At 33.0% G+C, this 19,754-nt stretch overlaps 1 protein-coding gene across 10 annotated transcripts in view; it reads right to left on the reverse strand.

Moving 5' to 3' along the window:
* KANSL1L (KAT8 regulatory NSL complex subunit 1 like) overlaps nt 1-19,754 on the reverse strand; it is a 132,160-nt gene that overhangs the window by 65,981 nt on the left and 46,425 nt on the right. For all 10 annotated transcript variants that reach the window (XM_023259653.2, XM_045034433.1, XM_045034436.1 and 7 more), the window contains 2 exons: nt 17,422-17,619; nt 13,536-13,657 (listed from right to left, as the gene is read on the reverse strand). In XM_023259653.2, the coding sequence (XP_023115421.1) occupies nt 13,536-13,657; nt 17,422-17,619 (320 nt within the window). The remainder of the gene's footprint in view (nt 1-13,535; nt 13,658-17,421; nt 17,620-19,754) is intronic.

The following is a 19,754-nucleotide window of genomic DNA, read 5'->3' on the forward strand; positions in this document are numbered from 1 at the left end:
TTTGGGTGTTATCTCGGTGGTAGTATTAACCGTAGCAACATCCTGCTGATAGTTGAATTTACTATCTTGTTTTCCCTTGATAGTATTTGGAGAAGTGAATGCATCATATACTCAACTCAATGACATTCAGGATGGCATTAACCAATTTAAAATAAATTACATAAAATAGGGCTTACATAAACTTACTAAAATGGTTCACTAGGGGCATTACTTGTCTTCCAAGCAGCAAAAGTAAAACACCTCTCTCAAGTGACCAATGAATCAAGATCAAGATAACAGGCATTAATCTGGTACAGAGAAAACTGTCCTTTTGCCAGGTCATTTCCCCTACTCTAGGTATTAATTAGAAGAACTGTACCCCTTACTCAAAAATACAAGTCTCTTCAACTCTAGCAATAAGAAAATGTTTTGAAGTACAATGTAAAATAGCATTCTAATTAGATATATACCTATTCTCAAGAAATAAAGTATATCTTAATGCAGACATTAAAATGGAAAGGAAATATTTTAAGTAGAAAAAGCTTCAGATATAATGTTAAAATAACATCTAAAAGTGCTTCTAATAGAGCTCAACTATGAAAATAATGTATAAAATGACAGAAAAGAAATACACTCTGAGCAATATGATTTCCACTTTTTCAATATTTTGTGAATTTTCCAATTTTCCTAAAATGAGCTTGTACTGTTTTTCTAAACAAAAATATCATCTGGAAATCATTTTTTTTTGTATTACAGACTTTTTTTAAAGATTAAAAAAATCTTTTTTTAAGGTGGATTTATTTTTGAGACAGAGAGAGAGAAAGAGAGACAGCGCGAGCAGGGGAGAGGCAGATAAAGGAGACAGAATCTGAAGCAGGCTCAAGGCTCTAAGCTGTCAGCACAGAGCCCAACACAAGACTCAAACCCACGAGCTGTGACATCATGACCTGAGCCAAACTCGGACACTTAAGTGACTGAGCCACCCAGGCACCCACCCTTTAAGATTTTGTTTTTAAGTAATCTCTATACCCAATGTGGAGCTTGAACTTATAACCACGAGATCAAGAGCTGCATGCTCTCCCAACTGAGCCAGACAGGTGCCCTTGTTTTAGAGAATTCTAATAGACTTTTAAATGACTACTTGAGAGTAAGAGACTTAGGAGATAATTACCAAATGTAATATGGATTTTGTTTCAATCCTGATTCATAAACCATATTTTATTAACCATAAAAAGATAATTTTGAAGGAAATATGAATATGAATAGAAATTTCACGATAGCAGCACATTATGGCTAATAATATAAAAATAATAAGCAGATGATAATACCATGGTGGGTATGTTAAAAAGAAGAGTTGGTTAAAGAAATAAATACACATTAGTATTTATAAGTTAAAATAACAATCAATACAATTTGATTTTTAAAAATTCACAGAAAACAATGTGTCAGGAAGGGAAATAGCTGAAATGAATCAGGAAAATCTTGGGAATTTTTTTAAGTAAACTCTATCCCTGATGTGGGGCTTGAACTCACATCTCCAAGATCAAGAATCATATGCTCTACTGACTGAGCCAGCCAGGTACCCCAAAATCTTGGGAATTCTTAAACCTGGGGAATATGTGATTTCATTTTACTATGCTTTCTATATGTCAAACTTGTCCATAATAAAAGGTAGAGAGTAAAAGAGACAATTATAGTACTACCTGCTATTTTTATCTCTGACTCAACTTCAAGTGGTACTTTTTTTTTTTTTTTTTAGTAATCTCTACGTCTAAATATGGAGCTCAAACTCACAACCTGAGATCAAGAATCCCATATCCTACTGACTGAGCCAAGCAGATGCCCCTCAAATAGTACTTTGGTTTTAAGGGGTTTTCTGACTTATTTATGGAGAGAGAGAGAGTAGGCGAGGGGCAGAGAGAGAGAGAGCATGAGGGGTGAGCAGGGGAGGGGCAGAGAGAGAGCAGGAGAGAGAGAATCCCAAGCAGGCTCTGCAGTGGCAGCGAGCTGAAAGAGTCGGATGCTTAACCAACTAAAGCACCCAGGCACCTCTCAAGTGGTGCTTTTTAAAGCATTAAGCAAAGAGACTATGAAACCAATGTGGTGGTTATATTTTTGTGAGAATTGAGACCTAAAGTTTGTCAAACATCTCTAGCTAATATATAGTTTGGGAGATACGGTTCAGATTCTTCAATATAATCTCTTAGCTGTTTTTCTGACATGTAATTTGTTTTAAAGTTTGAAATGGAGACTTTCTGTTTTACTAATTACTATTTTTCATTTTAAAGGAAAATTTGGAAATAGAAAAAAGTTGAAAAAGAATTTCAAAATCCCATCATCTAAACACAAATACAGCTTTCATTAAAATTATAACCTTCAAGTCTTTTTTTCTATGAAATGTTCCTATACAATGGTTTTGGTATCCTGATTCTTCCACGTAACATTCCAAACTAAACATGTTACCATATGATTTTTTAAATACATGATATTCCATCCACTAGTTACAACAGTATTTAAACATTCCCTATAACATTAAGTTTTAGACTTGGAGGTAAAAAGAAGAATTTTTACAAAAGAAAATAACTCCTACTGTCATTACTTAAAAAACACAGCTGGGAAATTTTATTTCCTTATTGATGCCACACATTCTCTATAAAATCAGGTTTTAGAGTTACAGGTAAGAAGGGGAAAGAAATGTTTTTACAAAATAAAATAATTCCTACTGACATTACTTAAAAATCACAGCTGGGAAATTTTATTTCCTTATTGATGTCACACATTCAGCTAATATGATAATGTGTTGCTCATATGAATCCAAAATTATGTTGAAAATATCAGCCTAGAATATGCAGCTAAGAGGGTTTTCTGGTGAGAAGTAACTATTGAAGATACTATTAAGTATAAAAGAATTACTTTCTATGTAATTAGTTTGCCAGTTTTACTGCAGTTTTTCAATTATGATACCCAATTAGAAGGAATGGTTGCATTTCATGAGATAATTACCATTAGTGGAAATAAATAGCATGGCAATGATTCATTGGAATTTAATTTCATATCATGTTCCGGGTCTCATTAAGGCAAAAAGAAGCAACAATAACAATAATAAAAATCTAGACATTACTTCAAATAGAAATTCACTTTCTCAGAGATAATAATACCCCATGGGGTAAACAAGGATCCATTTACATTTTATCTTCATTTTCGAGTAGGAGATCTAAAAACTAGTAACTATCTCTGATGATGATAAAATGTAATGCTTCATTTGTTTGAAGACTCAATCTTTTCAGTTTTCTCAGTTCCTGGTGACTCATCTTAGACCCTGTTGCCAAGATGAGTAAAGCTAAAAAAAACAATTCTAACTTCTGGGAGATACTGCCATTAAATAAGAGGTGGGGATTGGCAATCAATGAATAACAAGTGGGCAAACAGGTAGCCTGGAAAATAATTAACCAAGTGAATTTACTTTAGATATTGTGAGAGAACAGTTCAGTAGGATATTGTAAAAATGACCTGAAATGTCTTTTAAAAATTATATCAAACATTGAGCTAGTTCTATGTGATCCACTAAAAATTAATAAACAGAATAGTGGCCAACATTTAAAAATTCAAAACTTGAATTTCTTCTAACCTAATTATAAACAAAAATTATGATATAATGTGATATAAAGCTAGAATAAGTATGCCTTATTAGAAGAAATAAGTGAAGTAATAATAATAATCTTCACTTATGAGATTACTTACTTGGCAACCCCAAGTAGCTAGAATATGGATGAAATCACAAAAGCTTTTTAAATAACAAAAAAACCTCACAGAAGTTCACTCCTGTTACTGTTAGGAGAGGCATTCTTTCTTACTAAGAAATGTCTCTTATAGTATAAATCGTTCTACCACTTTGGTTATCTACTTTTCTGGTCCAGAGTCAAGTTAGATGAGAGGAAACAGAACTGCAGGAGATAACCATGAGAGCAATAACTAAAGCATCAATCTGACAATGGGGGAGAAAAGACAAATAAGTACAATTTTTTTTTTTTGAGAGAGAGAGAGAGAGAGAGAGAGAGAGAGAGAGAGAGCGCGCGCGCGCGCGCAGGGGAGGGGCAGAGAGAGGGAGACACAGAATCCAAAGCAGGCTCCAGGCTCTGAGCTGTCAGTACAGAACCCAATGCGGGCTTGAACTCATAGACCAAGAGATCACGACCTGAGCCAAAGTCAGATGCTTAACAAACAGAGCCACCCAGGTGCCCCAGTACAAAAAAATTTTTTATGGAATGCTGATTACCTGCAAGAAATCTTGAAAGACATTTCATTCATTCAACGAACATCTATTCTGCCCATTATGTGACTCTCACTGATCTAGATGCTAGGGAAATAGCAGTTAATAACTCAGACTAAAAAAACTCCTGCTTTTATGGAACTTATATTTTCTCATCCAAAAAGATAGACAATAAACAAGTAAAAAAAAAAAACAAAAAAAAATAAAGCAAAACAATGTCACACTTGTTATTTCATTTGATCCTCACAACAATCCAGGAAGCAGACTTTTTTCTTTTGAATTGTGACTTAGAAAGTTGCCCAAGATCACAATGCTACCAAATGGCAGAGTTGGGATTGAGTCAGATTTGTCTGATTCCAAAGGTATATGCTTAATAATGAATTTTCTCATAGTAACCGATCAGAGTTTAAAATTATGCATTTATTTGAGTATTTGGTTGATGGCATTTTTCTTCAACTAGAGCCTATATTGTGAGGACAGAAGCCACATGTATTTTTATTCAACACGTATCCCCAGTGCCCAATCCAATGCCTAGCACACTGAGGTCACACAGTAGATATTTTGTGAACTACTAAGTGAATTCTTTTACAGATATACAACTATTAATCTCCATAGTCCCTGAGAATGTGGTCATAGTCATAAGCCTGAGTTATCAAAGAAAAACTGAATTCACCACAGTGTCATCCAAGAAAGGCAATATGCAATAAATTTTACTTCAACAATTCTTGGCTTATTTGAAAGTTTCTAGCATTTGAGTAGAATCCTCATTTCTCCCACTGTCCCGAGTACCTCTTTCATATTAACTTCTAGATTATGATTTTAAGTTATGTTGAATAATTTGTCTCTATTCACTATGTCTCTTGATATAAGCTAACATAAAATGACTACATCCAAAGCAAATCACAAAGTCATGTGACAAAAAGACGCATTTTAGGCTGTGTTGAAATCTTTACATTTTTATTGTTCATTTGTTTCAAAAAAGAGTTCCTCAAAAATAAACACTTAATTGAAAAATATTAGTACTAGAAACTACTTTATAAATAGTGTGTCCCAGTAAATTTAAAGAAATGAGCTATAAAGAGATTAACTGACTTGCTCAAGGTCACAAAATGTCTAAAACAAAAAGAATATATAAAAATGTATACTCTATACTCTCATAACCACAGGTTACCCCAAAAGAACTAAATTATAAAAAGCACTATTAACTGGTTAAAAATGAATACAAGTTAAAACTTTTTTAGGGGGGCAGGGAGAGATTAAATGTCCCAATATGATCTTTTGAGAAGGTATGTTTTATATAATTTGAGAAATCCAACACTATGTTTACCCTGAATTTTTACATACCTGGTTCAATTACAGGGTACCATACCCACCAGGCAGACCAAAGGTAGGACAGCAACTTATATCTCCCCAAGAGACATGATGGAGAAACAGATGATATCTCTGATTTCCAGTATCTATATGATGAGTGTTCAGTAACAGGTGGCCCTACATACACCTTAAAATCCTTATCATAACCAAGACCACTTTGAAGTACTCTTTTAAAAAAGTAAGGATAGTTTTAAATCAATAACTAGTATAATGCCAGGATATAAAAGACATAACAGACTACTTATAATTTTAATATACAGTTTTAACATATATAATATGTTCTTACATAAGAATATCAATGGTTAACATTATTTGGCTATTTCTTACATGCCAGGCATTGTTATAAGATTTCTGTATGTACTATCTTATTTACTTCTCATACAATCATGTACTACCTCTCAATATTTAACGTTTACTGCAAGACATACCTTTAATTCTCAATGATCTGTTTTGTGGTATACTACATTTTAATAGACTAACATGTACCTTTTAAGATAATATGATTGTAAAAATTGGGTAGGAGTGGGACCCAAATAAGGGCCAAATGTTGTTAAGATTTTATAAAATTTTTGGAGCAGAAAGAATGTAAATATTTAGGCACCATTATAACCTTTAAGAACTATAAAGTAAACATATATTATTTATCACAGTAAATCACTAAATTTCCTATCATTTTTTAAGTGTACCTTTTAAGTGTACATTCTGCAACTTCCTATTATTATACTGCTATTATTAGGTCTGATATTTGAATTAACTTACACATTTCAGTTGAGTATGCACCTCAAAATTCACAAGTGCCTATAAAAGAACTTTTCGATCAGAGGGACAATTAAAAATATACTACAGCTACATGTCCTTTTTATGTTTTTTAGGCATTCTTCACCTGCTTTCCATAAGTATGTATGGATGCTTTCATTTAAAAAGAATGGATATCCTAGATTAAGACAGATTTGACAGATAAAGGGCAAAGGTTATAAAATCAATTAACTGGATCATTCTCAGGGTAAATGTCCGACTTCAGCTCAGGTCATGATCTCATGGTTCATAGGTTTGAGCCCTACATCGGGCTGTGTATTGACAGCTCAGAGCCTGGAGCCTGCTTCGGATTCTGTGTCCCCATCTCTCTCTGCTCCTTCCCCACTCGTATTCTCTCTCTCTGTCTCAAAAATAATAAACATTAAAAAAAATTTTAATTGTTTTTTTAAACCTATTATGGCCACTGTGTTTTCTATTTATCATTTTTAAAGTGTATAATTTGTATCCTATTTTTCTGAACTTTTTGATTGTGAAATATGTTACCTATAGATAAAAACATAAAATGTTTTTCTTATGTTTAACTTATTAATATGAAGCAATGGCTCACCTACTCCTCTCTACTCCTCCTACTCCTGTCCCATAATCGTCACTCAGGCCAAGAAATGGAACATTACTGGCACCTATGAAGCCTCCTCCCCACCACGTGGACTTCCTCTTCATATTTAGCATAGAAAGGTAAAAAGTTAAATCAAAATCAGTACTTTTACCAGTGCCCTGAATAATTCAAGGACTTGAGAACAACTTCAAACCATTTTCTTCCTCCTGACCTACATGCTATTGTTGCCACAGATTTTTTTTTTTCTTTTCGGCCCCACTAGACATGTTTTACTACTGTTTGTTTAAATATACCCATATAATTATTTACCATTTCATTTGTTCTTCATTGTCTCTTGCATCTCCAATTACTCCTCTAGTATCATCACTTTCCACTGCCTGACGCACACCATGGTTATCATTATAATTAGAATTTACTAGTGACATACTCTTCAGTTTTGATTTGTCTGAGAACATTTGTGTTTCACACTCAGGCTTTCAAGATGTTTTCTCTGGGTATAGAATTTCTAGGCTGGCAGTTTTCTTTCAACTCACTGAAGATCCCCTTCCACTGCACTGTGGCTCTTATTCTTGAGAAGTCAGCTGTTAGTCCAACTGTGGCTTCAGTTAAGGTGTTATCTTCCTCCTTCCCCCCTCCATTATTGCTTTCAAATGTTCCATTTGTCTTTGTTTTTTCCCCATTTCCTCTGTTTCTATGGACAGATTTTTTTTTTTTTTATTTGTCCTGCTCAAGAATCTGTGTTTGGCTTCCTGAATTTGGTGTCATTCATCAGATCAGGTAATTTTTCAACCAAAACCTCTTCAAATATTGCTTCTGCTCCATTCTCTATCTCATCTTCAGGTCTCCATTTAAGACTTACTCAATATGTTTCACTTGTTTAAATGACTCTTTGTTATTTCCCACAGTTTTGTCTCTTTTCCTACAATCTGGAATTTTTCTTCTAATCTATCTTCTGTTATATGTTCTCTCTTCAATTGTGTCAATGTTGCCAAACTTACTTATTTTTTTTAATTTTTTAAATATTTATCTTTGAGAGAGAGAGAGACACAGAGAGACATAGAGAGAGATAGAGAGAGACAGAGGGAGCAGGGGAGGGGCAGAGAGAGAGGTGACATAGAATCCTCTGGGATTCCAGGTTCTGGGTTCCAGGTTCTGAGCTGTCAACACAGAGCCCAATGTGGGGCTCAAACCCACGAGCCGTGAGATCAAGAGCTGAGCTGAAGTTGGATTTTTACCCGACTGAGCCACCCAGGTTCCCCAAACTTACTTAGTTCTTTAATTTCAGTATTTTTCAGAAGTTTTATTGGGACCTCTTTCAAATGTGCTACATAACTTTTATAGTTTCTTCCCTGCAGATATTTTCAAGCCTATCTTTTATTTCTAAAATCAGAAGCAGCACTATTTTCTAAAAATTATCAGGGTTTAATAATTCTGGTATCTGAGAACTTTGTAATCTGTTTTTGCTGTTATTTTCCTTATTCTTACTCCTACTGATGTCCTTACATATTTGATTATATTTAACTGTGTGCTGATCACTGCCTTGAAAAATTATTCCTAAGGATTTTCTAGGGCTAAGAAAGAAGGTGTCTTCTTCCAGTGAAGAAGTGAACCTACAATTGCCTCTGTCATCTACCTTGTAGTATGACCCATTCCAAAACCATTTTAAACTAGGGATTCCTTGGATCACTCATTAATACAAATTTGAACTAAAAATCAATGTGCAAGTCCCCACCATGGTCAGGCTATCTCAAAGACAGATAAGTTTCATTTTCTTTCTGTTCTGCTCGGGACCAGGGCAACTCTCCCCCATGGTGCCCTATGTGGGGAAGGGGAAACAGTTTTCTTCCTGAGTTACATTTACTCTGAGGCTGTAAACCATGGAGGAAGATTTCATTTCATCTCCCTATCAGAGGCAAGGTTTTGATTTATCTTCCTCTCACCCCACAAGCTATTAAAACTTCACTTGATTTTTGATTTGGCTTTGATTTCTCTTTATCCCTCCACAAAGCTATCAAAACTCAATTTTGTCAGAATTTGTCCTCAGACAATAGTAGATGCTGAGCTTTGCTTACTTTTCTGGTTTCTTGCTTTTTCTTAGCTTTTGGCTTAGAAATATCATTAACATTCACTAATTTCTCATTTTTAAAATACCTAATAACATATTCTTATTCAATCCAACAATTCCACCTCTGGATATATGTCCAAAAAATTAAAAAGCAAGGACTCAAATGAAAACGAAAAAAAAAAAAAAAAGGCAAGGACTCAAACACATATTTCTATACTCATGTTCATAGCAGCATTATTCCCAATAGCCAAAAGGTGCAAGCAACCCATATGTTCACCCAGATATCAATGGACTAAAAAAAAGTATTCTATACATAAAATAGAATATTATTCAATCTTAAAAAGGGAATGTTGACACATGTCACAATATGGATGAATCTTGATGACCTTATGCTAAATGAAATCACCCAGTCACAAAAGGACAAATACTGTAGGACTACGTGAGATATCCAAAGTAGTCAAATTCACAGAGACACAAAGCAGAGTGGTGGTTGCCAAGGAATGGAAAGAAGGAAGAATGGGATGTTACTCTTTAATGGGTATGGAGTTTCAGTTCAGAAAGATGAAAAAAAAGTTCTGGAGATGGATGATGGTGATTGTTGCACAACAATGAATGTACTTAATTGCCATTAAACATAAAAATGGTTGCAATGGTAAATTCTACGTTGTATACATTTTATTAGGATTTTATTTTTTAATTATTTTTAACGTTTATTTTTGAGACAGAGAGAGAGAGAGACAGAGACCGAGACAGAGTGCAAGCTGGGGAGGGGCAGAGAGAGAGGGAGACACAGAATCCCAAGCAGGATCCAGGCTCTGTCTGAGCTGTCAGCATAGAGCCCGACACAGGGCTCGAACTCACAGACCTCGAGATCACAACCTGAGCTGAAGTTGGATGCTTAACTGACTGAGCCACCCAGGTGCCCCTGTTTTATCAGGATTTTAAAAGTTCTTATTCAAATGATTAATTTTCTTACCTTCGCATTTACTGAAATACATAAAATGAATAGTAATAGTAAAATTTATATGCTTAAAAGGGACATCTTCAGAAAGTACTTTCTAGTTAAGTGTCAAGTTTGAATAACATTAAACTAATTAAGTCCTTATTCGTGAAAACCTTTGAGTTTTAAAGATTTTTTTTCACATTTTATATGTGAAGAAAAAAATAACAACAATGCTGAAAAATGACAAAGATGTAAGAACTAAATTTAGGCCTCATTCAGCATTTATTTACTTCCAGGATCAAAAGGCTCATAAATAGATAAATTTCACCTTCCTTCAATACAGATATCTTTAAACCAAAGTTTTTTCATATATTACTGTAATATAAAATTGTGTGTCCAATTAATTTTCTAAATCTATGGTAATATTCTCAAATGTGAGTACTAAAATAATCTGTTAAACTTACAGAATTTCACGATTATGCATTTGCTTATTTTATAAAAAGTTCAATTACAACTGCTTTTAAATTCTTACTAGTTCTACAAATATCAGTTAAGTATTTTTTGCAATATAGCTAAAGGGTTAACAAAAAAAAAGAAAACAACTTAGAAACCACAAAACATCATTCTCCAGGGGTAGGCTGTTCATGCTACAAAAAAAGGAGGAGGGGCAGAAAGGGAAATGAAGAGAAGAGAAATGTTTGGTCAATGTCTATCCAAACCTTTCCCTAACTCCTATAGCTCCCTTTGCCACTCTTGGCTAGTCACTTTATATAAACAACTGTGACTTCATCTGTTTTAATCTCTGTCATGCCACTCTCTAGGAACACATGTATTTCCACCTGTTTAAAGGCCCCTCCATAACTTTATGATATGTATTCCTATAGTTACCATCTCTAGCTCTTTTCTTTCATTTTAATAAAGATACTTACATTTCTTCCATTTTAAAAACAAAATACCTTTCTTGACCTTGTACATCCATTTTATTTTGGCCTTTACAGCAAGCAATTTTGAAAATGTAACCTTGACTCCATTGTACTTCATCTCCAATTCTCTTACTAGCTCACGCTTGTCTCTCTCCATCATGCCACTACACTGCTTGTGCTAAGGTCTCAATTTGTAACTGACAAAGCCAAGAGACATTTTTTAGTACCTCCCTTTGGCATGTGAGACAACAATCACAAACCCTCAAAACTTTCTACTTTTCCTTCAGAGTTATTACTCTGTTATCTGCAATATGTTCCAGTTTCTGTGTTCCTGGTTAAATAGACTTGTATATTATGGTATATATTTATCACAAACAAAATTTTTACAAAAAATTTAATGAAACCAGAAGTATCCCCCAAATCTTTTGTTTCACACAGCAGTTTGCTGGTTATGTGGTAACAAAGCACTTAAAAACAGCTAATAAACTTAAACATAAATTATACATTTTAAACAAAATCTCTAATATTCTAAATTTGCCTACCTTCTCTTTAAATGAAAGGTGGCTATATTACATTTTCCAGCAAATGTTATAAAATCTTTCCTTCACAAGAAATGTATTTTGACAACAAATGTAAGAATGCTTTTTGAAAGGAACTCATGTTATATAGAAAGCATTTTGAAAAAATGCTGATTATTGCCAAAAATAAATGAATTAGTAAAATTAATAAAACTAATGAAAACACTTACATATCAGCATACTTCAAAAAGTTGGAGAGCAAACTTTAATCTGGTCTTAAATCTAGCAAACAAAGAATTTAAGTAGATTTTGAACCTGTTATAAACTTTTTTTTTCCTTTTTTTTTAGTTTTCCCCCCAGGCCCCTTCCTAAACTTTCAAAAACAAACTTTCCAATTAATTTGTAGGAATAAATACCTGAGATCAGGAAAGATGGCAATTACTAGCAGATGTCAACAAGAACCTCTGAACTATTAGTAGACAGAATTGAAAAAGTATCATGATTTAGTAAATAAAGCCCTCTTTCATTTGGAACCATGTTATCTTTATGAGCTATCTTTTCAACTATGACAGCTATTAAAATAAAATATTCAAACAACTTCACACAATTCCTTTATTATTACATATTTTAAATTATTATGTTTCACCTATGAGACTGCAAGTTAGCTAAAAGTGGAGACTGTCTTCTTCATCTTTGTAACCTAGAACTTTGACTATATGACATACAGCAAATAGTTATGCAATATGCTGTGTGAATGAATAACGAAAAATATAGGCAAGTACATTAAAATGAAAATATGTACACACATGCATATTTATGTAATAGTGTAATACCTGGTTAGGTAAACAAGTGTTACCTAAAATGGGCATGGCCACAAATCACAATGTTTGCACACCAATTTAATGGTATTTAATGGCTCAACTTGTAATTATGACTTTCTTTTTGTTTGTGTAATTATGACTTCCTTAATTAGCATATGTTTTCATAAATGAAGATATCAGAGTTGTCCTACACAATATGTGAGAATCTGCTTTCAAAGTGAATCATCAGTGATATAAAGAATGAATATATAAAATCAACAAAAATAAAGTGAAACCAACAGAAGAACTTTTTCCATAACACAACAATGAATAAAAGACTCAGCACAAATGAAATAGTGAAAGTATCAAAACTTAGATTTTCAAAATAACAAATTAGAAATAAAACCCAAATAACACTATATTTAAGACTCAGTTTATATCCACTAATCTCATTAAGAATGTGATAGCTACTCTGCATCATTTTTACCATGGTACAAATGTTTCTTTCATGCCATATTAAACAAAATTTAACAATCAATCATATAATTATTAATATAAATATTTCCCAATACTAAATTATACTCAGTCCTCTATGGTAGTTAAAGGAGCCCACATTACAATTTTATTTGAAAAAAATTAGATGTTCACACAAAATAATATTCTATTAGCATCTTTAATTCTAATTGAATCTTTAAAAGAGAAAAATAAGGAAAATAAAAGAGAACAAAAGCTGTTCCCAAAAAAGAATTATGATCCCATATATATGTAATTGTGTATCTGCTGATAAACGTAATAAATTGCTAATGATTACAGGAATTTTTATATTAACTACATTCAGAAAAAAGTTTTTTCCTTATAAAAGCTGAGATACAGATTAAGTGAAACTTAAACTGAATTTTGCGGATGAAATCTATCCATCTTCTGTGTCCAAAATATATCTAGCGTCTTTTTTCTTAAAATGCATTGAAAAGGCCATATAGAGCTACAGAATAGAAAATGTACAAAATGGAACGTGTGTTAAATAAAGCAGTACTTCTTTAACAAAGGGTATCGCAGTTTTTCTTTTTCAGAAACATTAAACATCCTGGAAAACTTTCTCCCTTGTTCTAAGGTTTACAGTAATCTTAATTATGTAAGTTTGATGCTATCTAAAAATGTATCCATGTTCTACTGATTGTACTCTAACAGTGCTTAAGAAGAAAAAAGCAGCTATACTACTTAAAAGACCAAAAATAAAATAAAATAAAATCACCAAAGTCAAATTTAGAAACCAAACTATCTCACTGATACCTACCTCCTGGAAATGCCATTCGCTAGACATTTATGGCTACAGGATTTGGAGGATAGGGGTGATGAAGTTGGGGACAAGTTGAGAGGGGCAATCAGACTGTTGATGATTTCCGTCAACTGTGCACTCTGCAAGAAAACAAGTAACCTTTTACTACTGCTAAGCAAGACATGTGAGTTAAGTCTCACACCTTTAGCACCTACTAAATGCTTGACTTTTCATGAAACAAGTAAATGCTTGTATTTTAGTAAATATTTTAATCTCCAAAGATGATTTATGTCACTAATTTTTCCATTTATTATAAGTATGTTCACATTTTAAAGTAGTCCTTTACCATATCCATTTTTGTTACAGGTCATTTATCTACTCATCCTATCCTCTTAAAACATTTGAATTTAGCTAATAGCATCACAAAATATTTCCTTTGAGGCAGCCAAGTTAATAATAACAAAGTCATAGCTATAATTTATGAAGTGCCTACTATGTGCCAGGCACTATACAAAGCACTAAACAGATTATTTCTAATCTTTACAATTAACCTGCAAAGTAATTAGTATTAGAACTACTGATATTACTATTAAAATCAACTACAGCTGAGGAAATTGAAGCTTGAGCAAGGATTATAAAGTTGGTAAGAAATTCAGGCTTGAATCCAATGCCACACTGTTTCTCAATATTTTTCCTAATTCAAAAATATCAGGGTTTTTTTAGGTACTCCAAATTTTCATTGACCCTTACTCCAAATTTAAATATACATAATATATTTGTAGTATGTAATAAATATTAAATTATCCTAAAACAATAACCTACAACAATTACAATAAACATAGGCCACGTCAGTGGAAACAGTACGTTTCTACAGAAGAATGACAACTATTTTCATTACATATGTAATCTGTGTTTATTGTAGAAAAAGGGAAAGTATAGAGGGGCTTAAAAAGCGAAAAGAAAGTCTCTTGCATTCATATTTCACAGAGTAAAAACACTGCTAATATCTTGGTATATATCCATCCCTCTAGACTAAGTTTTCTGAGTATATGTGAGTAAATACAACACGCATACACACACACACACAGTTCTAATTTAATCGTGTCACATCAATTTTCTAAAACCTGGTTTTCTCACTTACTAATGTATGATTTTATTGTTTTAAATATGTAGACCTGTGTCACCATTTTTATTAACTGAAAGATATTCCATTATCTTTCAGGGGCACATAAAATAATTATTTTAAATTTTTCATTTGTATGAAACTAATAACATACTATTAGAAATAATGAGACTAAAGAATATAATAGAACTGAATCTAATATTTGAATTCTTCAAAAAACCTTTGAAAAGGACCCTGAAAATTTTTTACCATTTATTTTCTTAAAAAGTAATACATACCAAATGACTTCATTTTAAAAATTATCACTCATTTTTCAATTAAAGCTCATTTTCAAAATCAGTACAGTCTTTATCCACTTGGTAAGCATTCATTAGTTTAGTCATACAAAGAAATTTATAAAGTATCCCATATTTTTCAGTCCAAAATACTGATACACTCTTTTCAATGTTCCACTGCCAAAAATATCATTAAAAATCTTCTAAGCCCCTGGAGGTAACCGGTTAGGTACGTGTGAATAATTGGCTCAAAAGAACATTATAACAACCAACTCAATCCAGCCCGATAAAAATCACAAATATCTGAGTCCATGTTTGGGATAAGAAATTCATAATAAAAATGAGAAAAAAGTAAAATTAGGAGAGGCATAATTTAAACTCTTAAGATAAAAACTAATCAACTCAAAGTTAAAACACTGACTAGCTATTGGATAACAAGGTTTTTAATGTAAATACACCAGTTTGAAATTTAAATTACCTAAAGTTCTAAAATAAAGTTACCTTTTAATTTATGAATAAAATACATTATCTAATAATGCAAGTATACATTAATATTATAGACCAGTAAGTTGCTTTTTAAAACTCATATCAGTGTACAACTTAATAGTGCCTTTAGTATTTTAATTGCCAACTCTTTCATTGTTTTGAGATACATAAATAAATTTTGTTTGGGAAGCGAACATTTCTCTAATAAAATTAATTCAGGTAAGTCATCAATACCGGATCTATATTCAAGGTCCACTATAGTCAACAAACAGTTATATACCAACAGGTCATCTTAAGAAAAATGTGTGTAGTATCAGGGTTGCCAGGCCTGCCACTTAATTCTCATCCCTCTTCAGCAGCATTTGTAAACAATTTTTTAATTGACTACGAAAACATTATTAGCATATGTTTCAAGAGCAAATGACCTGTTCATAGGCAATTTACTAATGACCTCTACAAGAGATTGCTGGTGTCCCTCCCTTTCTGTATCCTTTTGCTCTACTCTTCCTATACCTAAAGCCATTACCATTGTTCTCACAACTCCCGGTTCCCTTCTCTTCCAAAGCCTCTGGCACTCCTGTCAGCAATGGGACCAAAAATAAACATGTGATACCCAGGGTCAACTTCATGGGTGAGCAACCTGAGCAGTCACACAAGGCTGCACTCAGAAGGGTGCCATGCTTGCTTAATGCCCTGCTGCTACTGACTTAAAACTCTTCAAAATTGTTTTTAACAAAGAGCTATGTGATTTCATTTCTCACTAGACCCTGTAAATTAGCCCATTCTGATATTAATAACTCAGGTCTAACAAAACAAATCGGTGCTAACAAGGAGAAAAAAAAATATTAAAAGAATCTCTTTTCAAAGGATAAATAATGAACTACAGGTAAAAAAAATAAAAACGAAAACAAAAAAACAGAAGACCTGACTGACCAAGCAAGTACATTATTCTGGAGTGAGAAATAATTAGGGCTAAACTGAAAGGGTAGTGATCCTATGGGATGAGAGAGAAAAGAGAGTAAAGTGGGAACATAAGCAACACTACTGAAAACACCACCTATCTGGTAAAGTGCATTCCAATTTAATATCAGATGATTATAAAATAACTTTCTGAATTACAAAATAGTCATAAAAGTAGTTTGATTATGCAATTCTGCAATTAAGGAAAACTCCAGGCAACTGTAAATGCAACAAATATGGGGGAAGAGGCGTTGCACCATACCCTGATTTACCGGAAATAAAATAGTAGTAACCTAATACTAAATCATTTCACAATATATGTCAGAAAAACTTAGAAAAATTAGTTGTGGGCAGGCATGAATCCACATTATCCACTGGAACAAGGTAATCATGCAGCTGTGATCCCAGCTGGGTAGATTCCAGCAGATTCAGATCAGCTGCAAGTTAACAAACTCCTAGAAAGTCAGGTTTGTTCAAAAGCCACCAATGTCTAAATAAAAATAAATGGTATGATTTTAAAGGATAGATACAGGAAAAAATAATTAGACTTCTAGAGTCAACCATAATAGAATTTAAATATCATGAAAGGCTTTAGAATCAAAGTAATTTGTTAGGGGCTAATTTGCCATTTATTTACATGACCTTTTTTAAATAAAGGAACTCATATTCTGATATCTTTCATTAAAAATCTCTATCAATAAATTGATCAAACAACTATTCAGATTCAGATCTATTAAGTGGTATCACTCCTCTTTCCCCAGGAAAGAAAAGTCCAATGATGAGCAATTTTGTTAGAAAAAAAGATTTTCCAATCCTTGCATAAATGAGTTATCCTATGGCTATGTACTAATACTTTGTATACAATATGTAAATAATCTTAATTCTATCAATATTATAAGAGAGACCAGTCACATACTAAATATTTTAACTATATTTAATGTCAAATGGCAAACTTTAATAACCAAGATCCCAAGCAGACACACAGGTTTATTTGAAGAGTTCATAAAATTGATTAAAAGTCATTTCTTGCCACTCCCATCTTACTCTTACTTCACATTACCTGTTTTTCTATGTTGCGAAGAAGAAGCGTAGGACTACTTGGTGACATTTCAAAATCTTGTTCTGGTAAAGGATCTTGACTCTCTTGGGGAATCTGGGGATTCCCTGACGTATTTAATGAAGCCGCTTGGTCAGCAAACTGTATTTGTTTTTTCAGAATGTCTTTTGGAAGCTGACATTCTTCTAGGATCACTATCCCCTAGGCAAACAGCAATTAAAGAATTGAAATGAAAACAAACTGACTGCTAAATCAATTTTAATGTTACAATGCACATGAAACCATGCTTCTCATTATTGCTTGGAAATCAGAAAGCACACTTGAAAGTACAGTCTAACTGTAAAAACTTGGCTGATTTAAAACATGTGTAGCTAAAATAAAATGTATGTCTTAAGGGTTAGGTTTGTGAAATATTGTCATAAATTGTATACATGCAATTATTTTTCCTTTTATTGGTTTTAGTTATTAGCAGTAAAAAGCATGACACATTTAAAATAAAGGCTTATACATAGAATGTGAATATTTCACGCTGAAATTTGGAACACTTCCTGATACAGTCTTCGAGTATTTTGGTAGCTAGCATTTCCATTTGAGTTTTATATTTGAGTACTCCCAGCTTCATAAATTAAAGTACCAAACTTACAAGCATCCAAACAACATTCTGACTTTGTACTAACTTCTTTCCGAGCACTCTAAGGAGTTCCAACTCTGCTGCTGCCAGCAAGCAACAAAGGGCAGGACTGCACTATTGAGAAAAAGTACTCTCGAGGCCACACTAGTGCTTACTAGGTAGATGAGTTAATAATACAGGCACAAGTTTTCAACTGTGCTGCGGTATTTTCTGAAATGTAAGAAACTTGAAGAAAGAGTAGGGATCTAGCTGCCTCTGTCCTCCCTGCCTACCATTCACACACACACGTATACTTACTCACAACTGGCTTGCTAAATATTCTCCCATATTCCCCAGATTCTTCACTCCAACTGCTCTCACCCTTAGGCCCCTCAATGGCAATGAAGACAGAAGAGAAAGGGGAAAAAGAATGCACAGAGATGATCTCAACAGTTTCATAATCAGTTCTCACCGTAAAACTTTTTCCCTTCCTACCGCTTCTACCACTTCCCCCCCTGCAAAGAATAATATATATTTTCACATAATGTATAAATGTGTGTGTATATGGTTGTATATATGTATACTTGTATATTAATGGTTGTATACACACACACACAAAGAAACACACACACACACACACACACACACATATGTGGTTGTTTTGCAAAATGCCAATAAGCTCCTAATAGGCTAGTTAGATAAGTATTAAATGGCTATGTGGCTGAAATATTCTTGTAATGAAAAGCCAACTAAAACACTAATATAAGTACAGTAGTTCATGATGGAAATTAAAAAAAAAACTGTATAGGCCAGCTTATATCATGTATAAGTGCTATTTATAGGATGGAAACAGCCTATAAATTACAATGTTATATATGGACAGTTTCAATATACACCTTAATTTGGAGCATATATCACTGTAGCATGAACACATTCAGGTATGGTATCAAACATACATTTTATTATTTTGTAGCAATATATTACCACTGATGTGTGGTAAAAGTAACAAGTAAGTTATTATCATTATTTTTAAACTACACTTCCAACAGTGCTAGTAACTTTTACAAAGAGAAGGAGATCCAGTTGTTGATCCCATCTCAATAACTATTGTCCTAGAATGCACAGATATGGCTATCAAGAAATCTGAAGAAATATATTTTTTAAAAATTTTTGTTTCATTTGATATTTGTAAAGTTAAAGTAGACTTGATAGAGGATCATCAATCTCAAAAGCTCTTGGCTAAAAGTATCTGAAATGTCATTCAAAATTTGTAAAAGCGTCTCACCAGATTTTTCAACAGTATCTGCTTGTAAAACAAATACAAATTTTCATCATATCAATGTAGCTATAATTCCCATTGGTTTGATTATGTTATGAGCCAGGCTGCTGTGAATTAGCCTGTTTTCATAACCCTTACTAATAATCTTGTACATATGGAAAAACTGATCCTGAATTTCAAAAGATCAATTTTTGAACCTTTAGAATACTACCTATTTAGAAGTAGGAAACTTGCTACAATTAGTTCAATGAAAAGTAATATTTTAAAAATTCAACCAGGAAGACATCTGTAATAAGGTCATAATCTATTGTTTTCCCCCTTAAACTGTTGCCCTGGACAAAACTCTCACAATGGCTGAGAATAGAGTAAAAAGGGAAGAAGATTATATCCTTTGAAGACACTACAGAGATAGTTTCAGTTCTTAAAAATCAGGAAAAGAATACAGAT

The sequence above is a fragment of the Felis catus genome, chromosome C1, assembly GCF_018350175.1.
Source record: "Felis catus isolate Fca126 chromosome C1, F.catus_Fca126_mat1.0, whole genome shotgun sequence".
Lineage (NCBI taxonomy): Eukaryota > Metazoa > Chordata > Mammalia > Carnivora > Felidae > Felis > Felis catus.